At 49.5% G+C, this 14,448-nt stretch overlaps 1 protein-coding gene across 1 annotated transcript; it reads left to right on the top strand.

Moving 5' to 3' along the window:
- Positions 1 to 1,423: 1,423 nt before the first annotated feature.
- On the top strand, positions 1,424 to 13,787 carry LOC307091534 (ATP-dependent RNA helicase DHX8-like; the record flags this gene model as incomplete). The annotated part of the gene is made up of 22 exons (XM_079759171.1): positions 1,424 to 1,586; positions 2,024 to 2,109; positions 2,205 to 2,277; positions 2,458 to 2,549; positions 2,686 to 2,792; positions 3,256 to 3,726; positions 4,024 to 4,168; positions 4,830 to 5,036; positions 5,479 to 5,566; positions 5,680 to 5,777; positions 6,004 to 6,151; positions 6,445 to 6,626; positions 7,473 to 7,853; positions 8,107 to 8,317; positions 8,828 to 9,009; positions 9,144 to 9,284; positions 10,394 to 10,549; positions 10,767 to 10,904; positions 11,255 to 11,383; positions 11,735 to 11,931; positions 12,319 to 12,498; positions 12,935 to 13,787. 22 exons carry the CDS (start codon positions 1,424 to 1,426, stop codon positions 13,152 to 13,154), a joined length of 3,795 nt encoding a protein of 1,264 aa, XP_079615297.1. The 3' UTR covers positions 13,155 to 13,787.
- Between the last annotated feature and the right edge of the window lie 661 nt (positions 13,788 to 14,448).

Genomic DNA, 14,448 nt, shown 5'->3' with positions numbered 1-14,448 from the left:
AGCTTTGCCGGCAGCCAATCCCCTCCCTGCTCTTCAGAAACAAGCCCCGCCTTTAACCAATCGCCTCCCTGCTCTTCAGAAACAAGCCCCGCCTCCCACCAATCCCCTGCCTGCTCTTCAGGAACGAGCCAGCCCCCCCCCCCCCCCATCATCCTCATATTTCCTCTGTATGCTATTGCTGACACACATACACGCACGCACACACAGGCATGCACACCTCTCACACATACAGTACATACTCATATAGGCACACACACTATGGCACATGCACACACACAAACAAACACATACACAGAAATGCACACACACACACACACACACACACATACATTTACTCACCCCCACAAACAGACACCCAGGCACACACATACATTTACTCACAGACGGACACAGACACACAGGCATAAACACCTACACACACACACACACACACAGGCATGTACACACACACACACAGGCATGTACACAAACACAAACACACACACAGGCATGTACACACACACACACACACACAGGCATGCACATATACATATCCTCACATGGCACACGGTGGATCCTCTCCATGCGCCATGCTGCGTTGCAGCAGGGTTTTTTCCACTCAGCAGTTGGCGATCTTTGCGTCCAGCTGTGGTTTCGGTTTATGTACATGCTACAAATCAGGCCTAATGAACGCGGAGTTTGGTAGTTCCAACCATGGGTCGCGCCCGCTGCTCTCCCCCTCCTCAGTGTGAGCGGACAGATGGACGTCTGAGGGGAACCCCGGGCCAACATTAAGGCTTTATGGTCATGCTTTGTTCACGGCCCAACTGTCTTAACAGGTGAGGTGGAGAAAGAACCCTGATGCATTTAACGGACTCCCAGACCAACAGGGGCCTGTGAGGGAGGGCTGGACTCACCAGGAGACTCAATGAAGGATCAATTCACATCTGAAGGCCCACAGCAGCAAAGCATAACTTCTGAATACCTTTATTTATTTAAATATTGATAACCGTTTGGCAGTGATCTCCTTTTATTCATGGGTGTCAATATGAAATATTGGAAATTAAGCTGTAAAAAATACCAATTGATGATTGTCAGAGGAAGATTTATCATGTCCTTACCAATCTTGATGCAGTGATGGTCAAAGGGTTGGTTGTGTTTGTTTATAATGGGATAAAGGGAGGCACACACAATGTTTGTGTGTGTGTGCATCTGTGTTGCTCTAATAAATGGTGAATCTAATTTGTTAGAAAACATTTCTGTATATCTAGAATAAAATAAACACAGACTACAATTATTTAAATATAAATAAACCATGATAATAAGCGAAATGAAAATCATTTCATTATTTTACCATTAGCGCCACCCTGCGGCCATACGTCACACACACACGTCCCTCACCACGTGGGCTCTGTGACACCGGAAGCGGAAGTGCGTTCACAATATGTCTGCTGTGTCGAAGCGCCAGCAGAACAAAAACATTGTGGCGGAGGAGAGGATGGCGGAAGGTGGGGTGGACGAGCTGAAGCAGCTGGAGTATCTCTCTCTGGTGTCCAAGGTCTGCACGGAGCTGGACAACCATCTGGGGATCAGCGACAAGGACCTCGGTACGGCGCTCCCGTGGGACTTTGGGTCGGCTAGCATTAAGCTAACGGTGCTACTTATGTAGCCGCTAACATGTAGCCGCTAACTCCTCCAGGAGATGTAGAACTTATGACTGATCCAGATTCAGTCAAGGTGTTTCATACTATATCTCCGCTGTAATGTCCCGCGAGCTGCTGCTTTGTGTCGGCTAGCCTCCAAGCTAACTGTGCTACTGTTCCTGGATCCTTCATAAGTTCTACAGTCATGAGTTCTACTGAATCTGGCTCAGCCATAAGTTCTACTACTACTCTATTCAGTTCAGGTGTTTCACACTCTGCTATAATTTCACTTGTCTTGGGTCTTTTTTCGGGGTTTGTTTTGTGTCTTGCTCTGTCTCTGGTTGAGTCTGCTTTTGTCTCTGAGCTGAAGAGTAACGAGTTGTGTCTGTTTTTGTTTGCAGCCGAGTTTGTCATCAGTCTTGCTGAGAAGGATCCCTCCTTCGACGGGTTCAAGGCCCTCCTACTGAAGAATGGAGCTGAGTTCACTGTACGTGAGGTTTAGGGCATGGATGAACAACACGTCATAGGAGAAGGAGAAATGTTCAATCCAGGAACCAATGCTTGAACTTGAATTTTTTCCAGGATTCGCTTGTTGGAAACTTACTCCGACTCATCCAGACCATGCGACCCGCCTCCAAGGAGTCTGCAGGCAAAGGTGAGACCACTTCCTGATAGAGTTGTTCCCACTTTTGTTTCTGTGTGCACATATTTCTACTAACATGAACCACCTTCCTAACGTAAACATGACCAGGTGGTTCCTCATGCCTGAGTCTAGACCTGAGGAATATACAACCGGTTAATAATCATGATCTAATGGCTGTTTTCTCTACGTCAGGCTATGAGCCTCCGGCCAAGGAGAGGAATCAGAAGGAGAAGTTGAAGGAGCTGTTTCCTGCACTCTGTAGAGCCAACGAGCCTTCTCCGAAGGCAAGTGACCATCGTCCTTTTATTTGTTCCAATATTGCTTAAATTAATCGTAGACTTAATATGACTAAATATGATGATGCTGAATCAGTCCTCTAGGTGCGAAAACTAAGGTGTTGTTTACGTCTGACTCCCTCAGAAGGTCCTAGACGAGGACGATGTGAAAGTGGCCGCTGATGCCATGAAGGAGCTGGAGATGTTCATGCCGAGCGTCAGCACCTCGGACTCCAAGAGCAGCCGCAGCAGGTAGGCACTGCGGCATGTAGAGCAGGTGATCTGGTAACCGGAAGGTTGCTAGTTCGATCCCCGGCTCCTCTGATTTGATCGGTGAGTGTCCCTGAGCCAGACACCTGATCGGTGAGTGTCCCTGAGCCAGACACCTCACCCTATCTGCTCCCGACGAGCTGGCTGCGGTCTTGCTTGGTTGACTCGGCCGTCGGTGTGTGAATGTGTGCATGAAGGGGTGAAAGTTTGGCAATATTGTAAAGCGCTTTGAGTGACCACTGGTTAGGAAAGCATTGCATAAATACAGTCCATTTACCTCCTAAAGTACAGGTCAGCCATGAACTTTAAAATAAAAAATATGATTCATAATAATGCACAAGAGGATTACTTAAATATAGATATAATTGCGATGGCTTTGCAATGAAGACCGTTGTGCTTTGTTTATTGCTCATGCCGTTGTTTCCGTTGCCGTGGTAACCCGCAGGTCGGACAAGAGGCACAGGAGTCGCAGCAGAAGCCGAGAGCGGGACAGGGACCGCAACCGGGACAGAGACCGGGACCGCAGGAGGAGGCACCGCTCCAGGTCCGGCTCCCGGGACGGAGATCGCCACAGAGCGCGAGACCGGGACACCAGGGACAGGTCCCGGGACACCAGGGACAGGTCCAGAGACACCAGGGACAGGTCCAGAGACACCAGGGACAGGTCCCGAGACGACAGGGACAGGACCCGGGGCCGCGACGACAAGGACCGCGGGAAGGGGCGGGAGCGGTCGTCCCGCTGGGCCGAGCGGTCGCCCAGCCCCCGCAGGGAGAAGGAGCCGGAGAAAGAGGCGGACTGGAAGGACAAGCACGTGGACCGTCCACCCCCCGAGGAGCCCTCGGTGGGGGACATCTACAACGGGAAGATCACCAGCATCATGCAGTTCGGCTGCTTCGTCCAGCTGGAGGGGCTGAGGTCAGTGGGGCCCGACGGGCCTGGGGGAACGGAGTCCTTTAGGGCGGGGAAGGGTCCTTTAGGGGACCCCGTGCTGGGGAAATACACAAAACATTTTGTATATGGAGTAGTCTTTTCTATAGTCTAGCTTCCAGGATTTAAATTTGCGCAGGGTTAATTTTCTTTTTGCCTAGACCCTTTTTTGTATATTTGTTGACATTTTCTGATTACTCCAAAGTACCCCTATGGGTACGCGTACCCTCAGTTGAGAACCACTGGTCTAAAGTAACCCCGATATCTCTTGACTGTGTACCTCAGGAAGCGCTGGGAGGGTCTGGTCCACATCTCGGAGCTCCGCCGGGAGGGGCGTGTTGCCAACGTGGCGGACGTGGTCACCAAGGGCCAGCGAGTGAAGATCAAGGTGCTGTCCTTCACCGGCTCCAAGACCAGCCTCAGTATGAAGGTACGACCGCGGCCCCACGCTCAAATGGGCAAAGGGTTTTAAATCATGATTTGAATCCTTACAGTAGTATTGTTTAGATGGTAGTAGGGCTGGGTAAAAATATAGATTCATCAATGCACTGGAATTTATTTATTCTCGATTCAATTTCGATTATGACATTTTTTGAAATCGATTATTTCCATTTAAAAAAAAAGAAGCATACTCAGTCAGTTTAATCTAGAAGTGAGTATGCCTAAATGTACATGCCCTTTTACATTTGTCTATGCTATGATTATTTCTTTCATGCTGCAAGTTTAGCTCAGGAACAATACTATACAATGGTGTATTCCCTTTTTGCTAGTTAAAGCACAAGGAAATGGGTAATTCATTTTGAAGTAGTTAATTCTATATAATATTTAGGTATTTTTGTCATCTGCATGTATTATTGAATCGACATCGAAGCAATTGGATCAATATCAAATCGAATTGAATCGATATCGAATCAAGACCTAAAGAACGAATTGAATTGAATTGTCAGGTACCTGGCAATACCCAGCCCTAGACGGTAGCGATACTCCCGCTCTCACCGCTACTCTTAGAGGTTCTATCAACAACAAAAAAAACAAGCCATGGCTTTATTCTCCTCTCGTGTAAACTTTCTTTCCGGGTTTCTCCTCCCCAGGACGTAGACCAGGAGACCGGGGAGGACCTGAACCCCAACAGGAGGAGGAACGTTGGACCCGATGGCGGGGAGGAGATCACCATGAGGAACCCCGACCGGCCCGCCAACCTGAACCTGGGCCACGTCCCGGAGATGGAGCAGGACGACACCCTGGAGCGCAAGAGGCTCACCAAGATCTCAGATCCCGAGAAGTGGGAGATCAAGCAGGTGGGGCCCGCCGCCGTCACCCTCCGCCCAGTCTCACTGTGGTGTGGAGTCTCGTTTCCTTCATTATCCCTCTTCAGTCTGGTTGTTGTCAATTTCATGAGCCGTGTTTCCATCAACTTATTTGTACTTATTTTGAAGTATCGTGTTAGAACGGCTTGATGGATAAGGAATAATTAAAAAACTCTATTCTATATTACATTTATACTCTATTTCGCAAAAACAGTCTCGATGCTTGCGGGTTTTTGCATTTTTTGTAGAGATAATGTTTAAATTGGAGATGGATAGACCTTAAACAAATGAGATCTGACCTAGCAGACATTTACCCTCATGACGGATAAGCATTTTCCCTGTTGGTTTCACCCGGGTCGTGGGTGGAGGGTGGTTTGGGGTCATCACCTGGGTCCTGGGTTGAGGGGCTAACCGGTCATTGCTCCGTCCTCAGATGATCGCGGCCAATGTCCTCTCAAAGGAAGAGTTCCCGGACTTTGACGACGAGACGGGAATCCTTCCAAAGGTCGATGATGAAGAAGGTGAGACCTCTTCCCATGTGCATTTTAGTTAAAAGAGAACCTTGTTGGAGTATTCCCCCTGACATGTTTGGGGTGAAGCGGCGACTAACAGGTCTTCCTTATCCGCTCCCCAGACGAGGACTTGGAGATCGAGCTGGTGGAGGAGGAGCCCCCGTTCCTGAGGGGTCACACCAAGCAGAGCATGGACATGAGCCCTGTGAAGATCGTCAAGGTGAGGCTCGCCGTTCAACATATAAACCGCCGAGGAGGAAGTGCTGTCGCTGCCAGACGTGAGGCATACAGGCCATGGTCAAGCTTAGTGATCGCCCTCAGTTTATCATCATCTTTGCATACATTTAAAAATAGCTATAGTACGGCGGTCTTTCCTATGTAAGTCCATGTAAATGACTGACCCTGGGCCAGCTACAGCTGATCATCCCTCTCGTCCCGTCCTCCAGAATCCAGACGGCTCGCTCTCCCAGGCGGCCATGATGCAGAGCGCCCTGGCCAAGGAGAGGCGGGAGCTGAAGCAGGCCGCCCGCGAGGCTGAGATGGACTCCATCCCCATGGGACTCAACAAGCACTGGGTGGACCCGCTGCCAGATGGTACGCTCCCCTCCTCCTCCCCTCCCTGGTTGTCCAGATGGTACAGCCCCCTGCTCCCCTCCCTGGCGGTCTAGATGGGAAAACCCCCTCCTCCCGGTCTAGATGGTAGTCTCCTCCCTGGTGGTCGAGATGGTTCAGTCCCAGTGATACACACTAATGGATTTCACTGAATGTTCAGAGTCTCCTCAGCTGACCTTCTCTTATCCTTGAGTAAATTCCCTTAAGTTCTGTCTGTAGCACTACCTAAGAAGAGAGGTCTGTTGTCATGGTTTCCCCCCCCCCCCCGTGTTCAGTGGACGGACGGCAGATTGCGGCCAACATGCGTGGCATCGGCATGATGCCCAACGACATCCCAGAGTGGAAGAAGCACGCCTTCGGGGGCAACAAGGCGTCCTACGGAAAGAAGACCGCCATGTCCATCCTGGAGCAGAGGGAGAGCCTGCCCATCTACAAGCTGAAGGAGCAGCTCATCCAGGTGGGTGGAGCGGGAGGTGGAGCAGGGCTCACATACGCCTTGTGGTCCAGCGAGGAGCCCACCGTGTAGTGGACCATATGGTTGTTCCTCAACTTGGTGATCAAGTTTCAGCAGTCAGACGGCTAGTCCATCTCTCAGCAGGATAGGGGGGGATGGGTTGATGGGGGTTTAGAGGTGAAAGACAAGTGAAGTTCGAGATGATCTACTGTACAGAATGAGCTTTTGGGATGTTCTGTGTTGCTGATGTTTCCTAGGTTTTATATCGATCCTATGGATGCTTTGCAGCCATTTCTCCTTTATTTTCTCCTGTGAGAGAAAATAAAGATATATATCTTCCATTTTATAAAAAGGCCTTAATACGATCCCCTGACAAGAATCAGCCAGTTACCACCAGCCTGCCACGCTGGTATTGAAATAATTAAATGGCTTTCAATTAAACAATGACAATTTAAAGCCTTAAAAGGCATTAGAAAGTCTTGAATATAATTTGCAACTGTCGTAAATGTTTTTTGCGACTGTCGGGGGAGAAAAAATAATCAACTTGAAACCAATAAATGTCCGGTTTATGTCTTATATGTGGAATAGATATTTATTGGCCTCTCAGGGGGAGAGTGTGGGAGGGCAGCAGCTGTGGAGCGCAGCCCTCTGCTGGGAGACGAGCAGCACTGCTGAGTGGAACGACATGTAGACCAATCACAGTACATGTGTATGACTGTTTTTCACCCACACACGGTTGGGCTGGGGAACCCGTATTACGTGGTGGTCATTATATTCTTCATTGATAAACAACCTCTTTTGTCCACGTGAAATGTAAACGTTGTTTAATCACTACTCTGGTATTTGTAGGCCGTCCACGACAACCAGATCCTGATCGTGATCGGGGAGACGGGGTCCGGGAAGACCACCCAGATCACCCAGTACCTGGCGGAGGCGGGATACACCACCCGGGGCAAGATCGGCTGCACCCAGCCCCGTCGAGTGGCCGCCATGTCCGTGGCCAAGAGGGTGTCTGAGGAGTACGGTTGCTGTCTGGGCCAGGAGGTGGGCTACACCATCCGTTTCGAGGACTGCACCAGCCCGGAGACGGTCATCAAGTACATGACAGACGGTATGCTGCTGAGAGAGTGTCTGATCGACTCGGAGCTGGGTCAGTACGCCATCATCATGTTGGACGAGGCCCACGAGAGGACCATCCACACAGACGTGCTGTTCGGCCTGCTCAAGAAGGTAGGACCGGGGGGTCAGGGTCCTGGAGGGGCCACCCTCTGGGAGCCCTCTGGGGTTCAGGACCAGAGTCCTGGACCCGAATTAGAATCCGCAAATTAGAATTTGCATAAAAGATTGATACTAATGCATTATCGTAACAAAATTAGGATTCATGTTGTCCGTGTTTCGAAAAACAATATTGGCATGCAAAATATCAACGTGCGTTGTCATCCCAACGTCGTTCACCCATAACATGCGCCCCCCCCCCCCCCAGACGGTGCAGAAACGCACGGACATGAAGCTCATCGTGACATCGGCCACGCTGGACGCTGTCAAGTTCTCCCAGTACTTCTACGAAGCTCCCATCTTCACCATCCCCGGGAGAACGTACCCCGTGGAGGTCCTGTACACCAAGGAGCCCGAGACGGACTACCTGGACGCAAGCCTCATCACCGTCATGCAGATCCACCTCACAGAGCCCCCAGGTGAGACCCAGGTCCTAAAGGCTCCACGTCTGGGATGGGCTAGGGTTGTAAAAGTTCTCCACCTCCAAAGAGCCCCCAGATGAGACCAGGTCCTCAACACGGCAGGTCTGGGTTAGGTTAGGGTGATTAAAGATCTCCTCCACACTGAGACCCAGTTCCTCCGCGCTCCACTTCTTGGATTAGATGAAGGCTACCAAGGGTTATTCAAGGAAATGTCTTTTATGAGCTTGTTTTCTGGAAGTAGAATATTAACACCTCATAGTATGAAACGGCACCTATTTTACCACCAGGTGGGATGCTTATTAGCTGTTTGGAATGCTAGCCGTTAGTGACTTCACAAGTGGGACTGTCCACCCAGGTGTACTAGCACCACAAGCTGGTGTAGTCTAGTCGGTAAACCAGGCCCCTCTCTGGGGAATTTGGGTGTAGTTCACATCGTGATAGAATAGGCCGATTCAATCCTAAAACATGGTGTGAGCTGTCTTCATCTCCTCCTCCTCATCTCACCAGGTGACGTCCTGGTGTTCCTGACGGGTCAGGAGGAGATCGACACGGCGTGTGAGATCCTGTACGAGAGGATGAAGTCCCTGGGGCCGGACGTCCCGGAGCTCATCATCCTGCCCGTGTACTCGGCCCTGCCCAGCGAGATGCAGACCCGCATCTTCGACCCGGCGCCCCCTGGAAGCAGAAAGGTACACGCTGCCTTTCAGGACTTGGTGTGAATCCCCCTTGAGGAGACTCTGAACCTGCTCATGACCTGGTCAGACCGTGTTATCCCCCCATGAGGAGGAACTCAACCTTCATGCTAGTTTCCTGTCCTCCCCAGGTGGTCATCGCCACCAACATCGCAGAGACGTCCCTCACCATCGACGGGATCTACTACGTGGTGGACCCCGGCTTCGTCAAGCAGAAGGTTTATAACTCCAAGACGGGAATCGACCAGCTGGTGGTCACGCCCATCTCACAGGTACCAGATCCCATCTTCATTTAAGACATCTGAGACAGGAAGAGAAGGGTTATCACTATTTGAGCAATAATTAGCAAGAGATTCACACTCCATTACTCTGCATCTCTCTCCATTACTCTGCACGACTCTCCATTATTTGCATCACTCCGTTACTCTCCATTACTCTGCATTACTCTCCACTACTCTGTATTTACATTTACATTTACATTTAGGGCATTTAGCAGACGCTTTTATCCAAAGCGACTTACAATAAGTGCATTTGTTACAATTAGTACATTTGTCATAAGAAGTGAACCAATATATCGCTGTCGGTACAGTAAAGACGTTCATAGAACCAAGTGCAAGTATTACAATCGCTAGGCTAACCCATTCCCTGTGTAAAGCAGCGATAGCAGCTACTGTAGATGCTACACAATTAAGTACCTTGTACAAGTGCCAGGACGTACAACATTCAATGGTGGCTGTGCATTGGTTTCTATGCAGAGTCGAGATGAACTCTCAACAGGTGAGTTTTGAGTCTTTTGCGGAAGCTGGTGAGCAACTCTGCGGTCCTGACTTCGGTAGGGAGCTCGTTCCACCACTGAGGTCCCAAAACAGAGAAAAGTTGTGACTTTGCTGATCGACCTTTGCTTGCTCTTAGCGATGGCGGTACCAGACGTCCAGCTGAGGTAGTTGAGCGGAGGGATCGAGCTGGGGTGTGTGGCTTTACTAATGCTTGGAGGTAGGCAGGGGCAGTTCCATCGACTGCCTTGTATGCCAGTACCATCATCTTGAATCTGATGCGAGCTATTACAGGGAGCCAGTGGAGGTCTCGGAAGAGGGGGGTTACATGTGAGAACTTTGGTAGGTTGAACACGAGGCGCGCTGCCGCATTCTGGATGCGCTGCAAGGGTTTAATCGCAGAGGCAGGGAGTCCAGCCAGGAGCGAGTTGCTGTAACTCAGCATCAGCCTCCCTTACTCTGCATCACTCTCCACTAGTCTGCATCACTCTGCGTCAATATCCATTACTCAGCATTTCCTAGCATTACTCTGCATCACTCGTCATTACTTGGCATTGGTCTGTGTTGCTCCGCATTCTTGTGTCTGATGTAGTTTGGTTGTTCCTCAGGCTCAGGCTAAACAGCGAGCTGGTCGGGCCGGCAGGACAGGTCCAGGAAAGACCTACAGACTGTACACTGAGAGGGCCTACAGAGACGAGATGTTGACCACCAACGTTCCTGAGATCCAAAGAACTAACTTGGCCAGCACTGTGCTGTCCCTCAAGGTACGCCCCCAGCCCTCCTAATGGTTAAGAAAACCTAACAAACCAATTTAATACGACTATGGTGCATCTTTATACCTCTAGTCTCAAAGTAAAGAGGAAAAAGTAAAGAGGAACAAACTTTCATGTTTGTTCTTCATGACCATGGACCGACATGGAGAAAATAAAGAGTTCCATCTCCTGTTTCTTGACCGTGAGGATCTTCCTGTCCCTTCCTCAGGCCATGGGCATCAACGACCTGCTGTCCTTCGACTTCATGGACGCCCCGCCCATGGAGACCCTGATCACAGCCATGGAGCAGCTCTATACCCTGGGGGCCCTGGACGACGAGGGCCTGCTCACCAGGCTGGGCAGAAGGGTGAGTGGCCCGCCACACCCTGACTCACGCTGGAGGGACTGGATGCCCCCCAGTTTCCATGACACCACGGCTCGTATACCAAGTCATTTAAAGAGTGGATCATCCATTCTGTGCTCTGAACAGCTCCATAAAGAAGCCACTTCACTCATGGTGGTAGAGGCTGCAGTGAGAGTTAAAAGATCGTTGTTTACTTCTATACACCTCCTCCATTGCTGTTATTATTATTATTATTATTATTATTATTATTATTATTATTATTATTATTATTAAACCAATCAATCTGACGAGGTGTTATGGGGACGTGACTAATAAAACTTTCTTGTTTCTCGTCCTCCTGCCCTCTCCTCCAGATGGCTGAGTTCCCTCTGGAACCCATGCTCTGTAAGATGCTCATCATGTCCGTCCACCTGGGCTGCAGTGAGGAGATGCTCACCATCGTCTCCATGCTGTCTGTCCAGAACGTCTTCTACAGACCCAAGGTGGGCCTACCCACAATGCATCCTGCTCTCATTTGATATGATGATGTTTATTTTCGTGTCATGCCACACAAGTGGCCCATCCCACACAGGATAACAAAACACCGACATAACTACACGAAGAGTGTAGTACATACACAATCACAATACACTATTCAATGCAATACATTCGGCAGAGGAGGATGTATGAGGAGCCGGTTTTGAAACGCGCCAATCTTACGGTTTTCTCGTTGAATAAACGTGCGGTTTGGGTCTCTAGGGTTGATGGTGGAACACCATGATCCTTTAATGGACGGTCGCTGAGTGCTGGAAGATCGATGTTTCATCATCTATTACTCTCGGTGTGTATCACAGGACAAGCAGGCCCTGGCGGATCAGAAGAAGGCCAAGTTCCACCAGCCGGAGGGGGACCACCTCACGCTGCTGGCCGTCTACAACTCCTGGAAGAACAACAAGTTCTCCAACCCTTGGTGCTACGAGAACTTCATCCAGGCGCGCTCGCTGCGCCGCGGCCAGGACATCCGCAAGCAGATGCTGGGGATCATGGACAGGTACAAGCCCCCCCCCATTCTCTTCCCCCCTCCCAAACCTCATCTCCCTGCATCCTCAAGCCACCGCTGCAACCTAAAGCCCTCCCCCCCCCCCTCTTCCTGCCTTCCTCATCACTCCCTGCCTATGTGTTCCAAACTCTTGGACTGATGCGTTTTAAATTGCACTTGGCAAGTTGTTATTCCCCGTCTGCAGAATGGAGTATGGAGGAAGATGAAGTGTTCCTACGCTGCAGTTCGTAGATCATAAATCACGCTGGGAATGGTGTTTATAAAGGTTTTATGTATCCCTGGCCGTGTTGTCCTTGGATCTGTGCGTAATGGGGCTAATGCCTCAGGACTAATTAGTCTCTCCTAACGTCCGTCGTCACGGCAACTTGTCTTCATCAGGCACAAGCTGGACGTGGTTTCCTGTGGGAAAGCCACGGTGCGCGTGCAGAAGGCAATCTGCAGTGGCTTCTTCAGGAATGCCGCCAAGAAGGACCCCCAGGAGGGCTACCGGACCCTCATTGACCAGCAGGTGGTCTACATCCACCCCTCCAGTGCCTTGTTCAACCGACAACCAGAGTGGTACGTATCGCTTTCCTACCGCTCCGCTCGCTTTCAAACGTTACGTAACGCTTGGTCCTCGGGTGGCCACAACCAAACGTTACGTAGGAACCCTTTTGGTTCTGCTGTTGCCAGAACCAAACGTAACGTAGGAGCCCTTTGGTTCTGCTGTTGCCAGAACCAAAAGTCACGTAGGAGCCCTTTGGTTCTGCTGTGGTCAGAACCTCCACTATGCTGTCCTTCTAACCCTCCTAGCAGGAGGGATCTCCTCTGTTCGTACCATGGGTTTGGAGAGGTTCCCCTCCTAAGTTGTCCAGTGAGGTCCTTTCAGACCGTCTGTAATGAAGAGCTAGACAAATACAAATGACTTTGTATGAGCTCTTCTTCTTTGCCATGGGAAACATCAAAAGAGAGAAATGGATGTTTTAAGTGTATTTCTGCTGGTTCCTCCTCGCAGGGTAGTGTATCACGAGCTGGTGCTGACCACCAAGGAGTACATGAGGGAGGTGACCACCATCGACCCGCGCTGGCTGGTGGAGTTCTCCCCCGCCTTCTTCAAGGTGTCGGACCCCACGCGCCTCAGCAAGCAGAAGAAGCAACAGCGCCTGGAGCCCCTCTACAATCGCTACGAGGAGCCCAACGCCTGGAGGATTTCCCGGGCCTTCAGAAGGCGCTGAGGAGCCCAATGCCTGGAAAATCTCCAGGCCTTCAGGAGGTCTGAAGAGTCAAAACAGGGGCACCGATTGTTTTGTAGACTGTTATGATCTCAGAAGGACTCTTTGGAATGGCTTTGTGGGTCAGGTCGGCTGGGGTCCTTGGTTCCGGTCTTTACCCCCCAAGACTTACTCTGAACACCGTGATCTGTTCTTTATAGTCGGTCATCCAAGATGAATATTATATTTTGGTTTTAAAGGCGAGAGTTCTGCTGTCACCGTGGTGCAACGTGTCAACGTCGTGTTCTTTATTCCTAAATTTGTCTAAAAATGAAAGTACACTAGACATTAATGTAACCGTTGATGCTATCGCATGACTGTGACATGCTGTTGAACCAGCAACCATGCTGTCATTCTAAGACAAAGGCTTTAGGGTTGAGGAAACGTTGACATATTAATGTTGATTACCGAACTCGTTAACTGTATATTCTAGTCCGATCACATCATTGGTAGGGAATGGATTCCCAACATGAATTATTTTTGGGATCTGGTATTATTCATTAAGAATAGGACAAAAAGTACATGTTGTATAACATCTCCATTGCCTGATACACCCTTGTGAATTATTTTAAATATTTCTCATTAAAACATTTTTTTAATAAACATATTGTTCCTCATCTTTTGTACATGAATTACCATATCATCTTAACTATACAAAATGGAGACTATAACCTACCAACATCGGGAGTTATCAGTTACAAAATGCAACTCTTGCTCCTACCTCGATGGTGCCAAAATCTAGTTATTCTAAAGGTTGCCAAAGGCAACCAATGTCTAGCTGTGAATCCAACGAATGCAAAAATAATAATTGTATTAAAAATATATATTTTAATATATTTGCTACACTGCTATATCATTTTATGATTTTATTCACGCAGCATGACGACATTAGTCCAACTCCTGTCAGCTAGCTAACTAGCCAGCCTGCTAAACTCACCATAATCCTGCTGTAGTCTTCTCTTTCAAGCTGGCCGTCACGAATCCTACAGTCCTAGTACATGGCCGGACTGGAACTGGTTTTCACCTATTTTGACACTGGTCCTCATCTCTAAAAAAAAAAAAAAATACGCATCATGTCAGAAAGGGTAGTCATGCAGGCTCTGCAAAACGATCGAGTTCAGTGGTCACAGTAACCGACGGCTTGACTTTCGCGCCGGCGGTAAACGTTTCCATGGTAACAGCGATCTCCACCAATCAAGGTCGTCCAGAAGTTATTCAGCAGCACCGCAGCCGGCCTCTAGGAGACAGCAGCCGGCCT

This window comes from Pollachius pollachius (assembly GCF_949987615.1).
Source record: "Pollachius pollachius genome assembly, contig: scaffold_102, whole genome shotgun sequence".
NCBI classification, from domain to species: Eukaryota; Metazoa; Chordata; class Actinopteri; order Gadiformes; family Gadidae; genus Pollachius; species Pollachius pollachius.
This window is presented reverse-complemented; position numbering and strand designations above follow the sequence as displayed.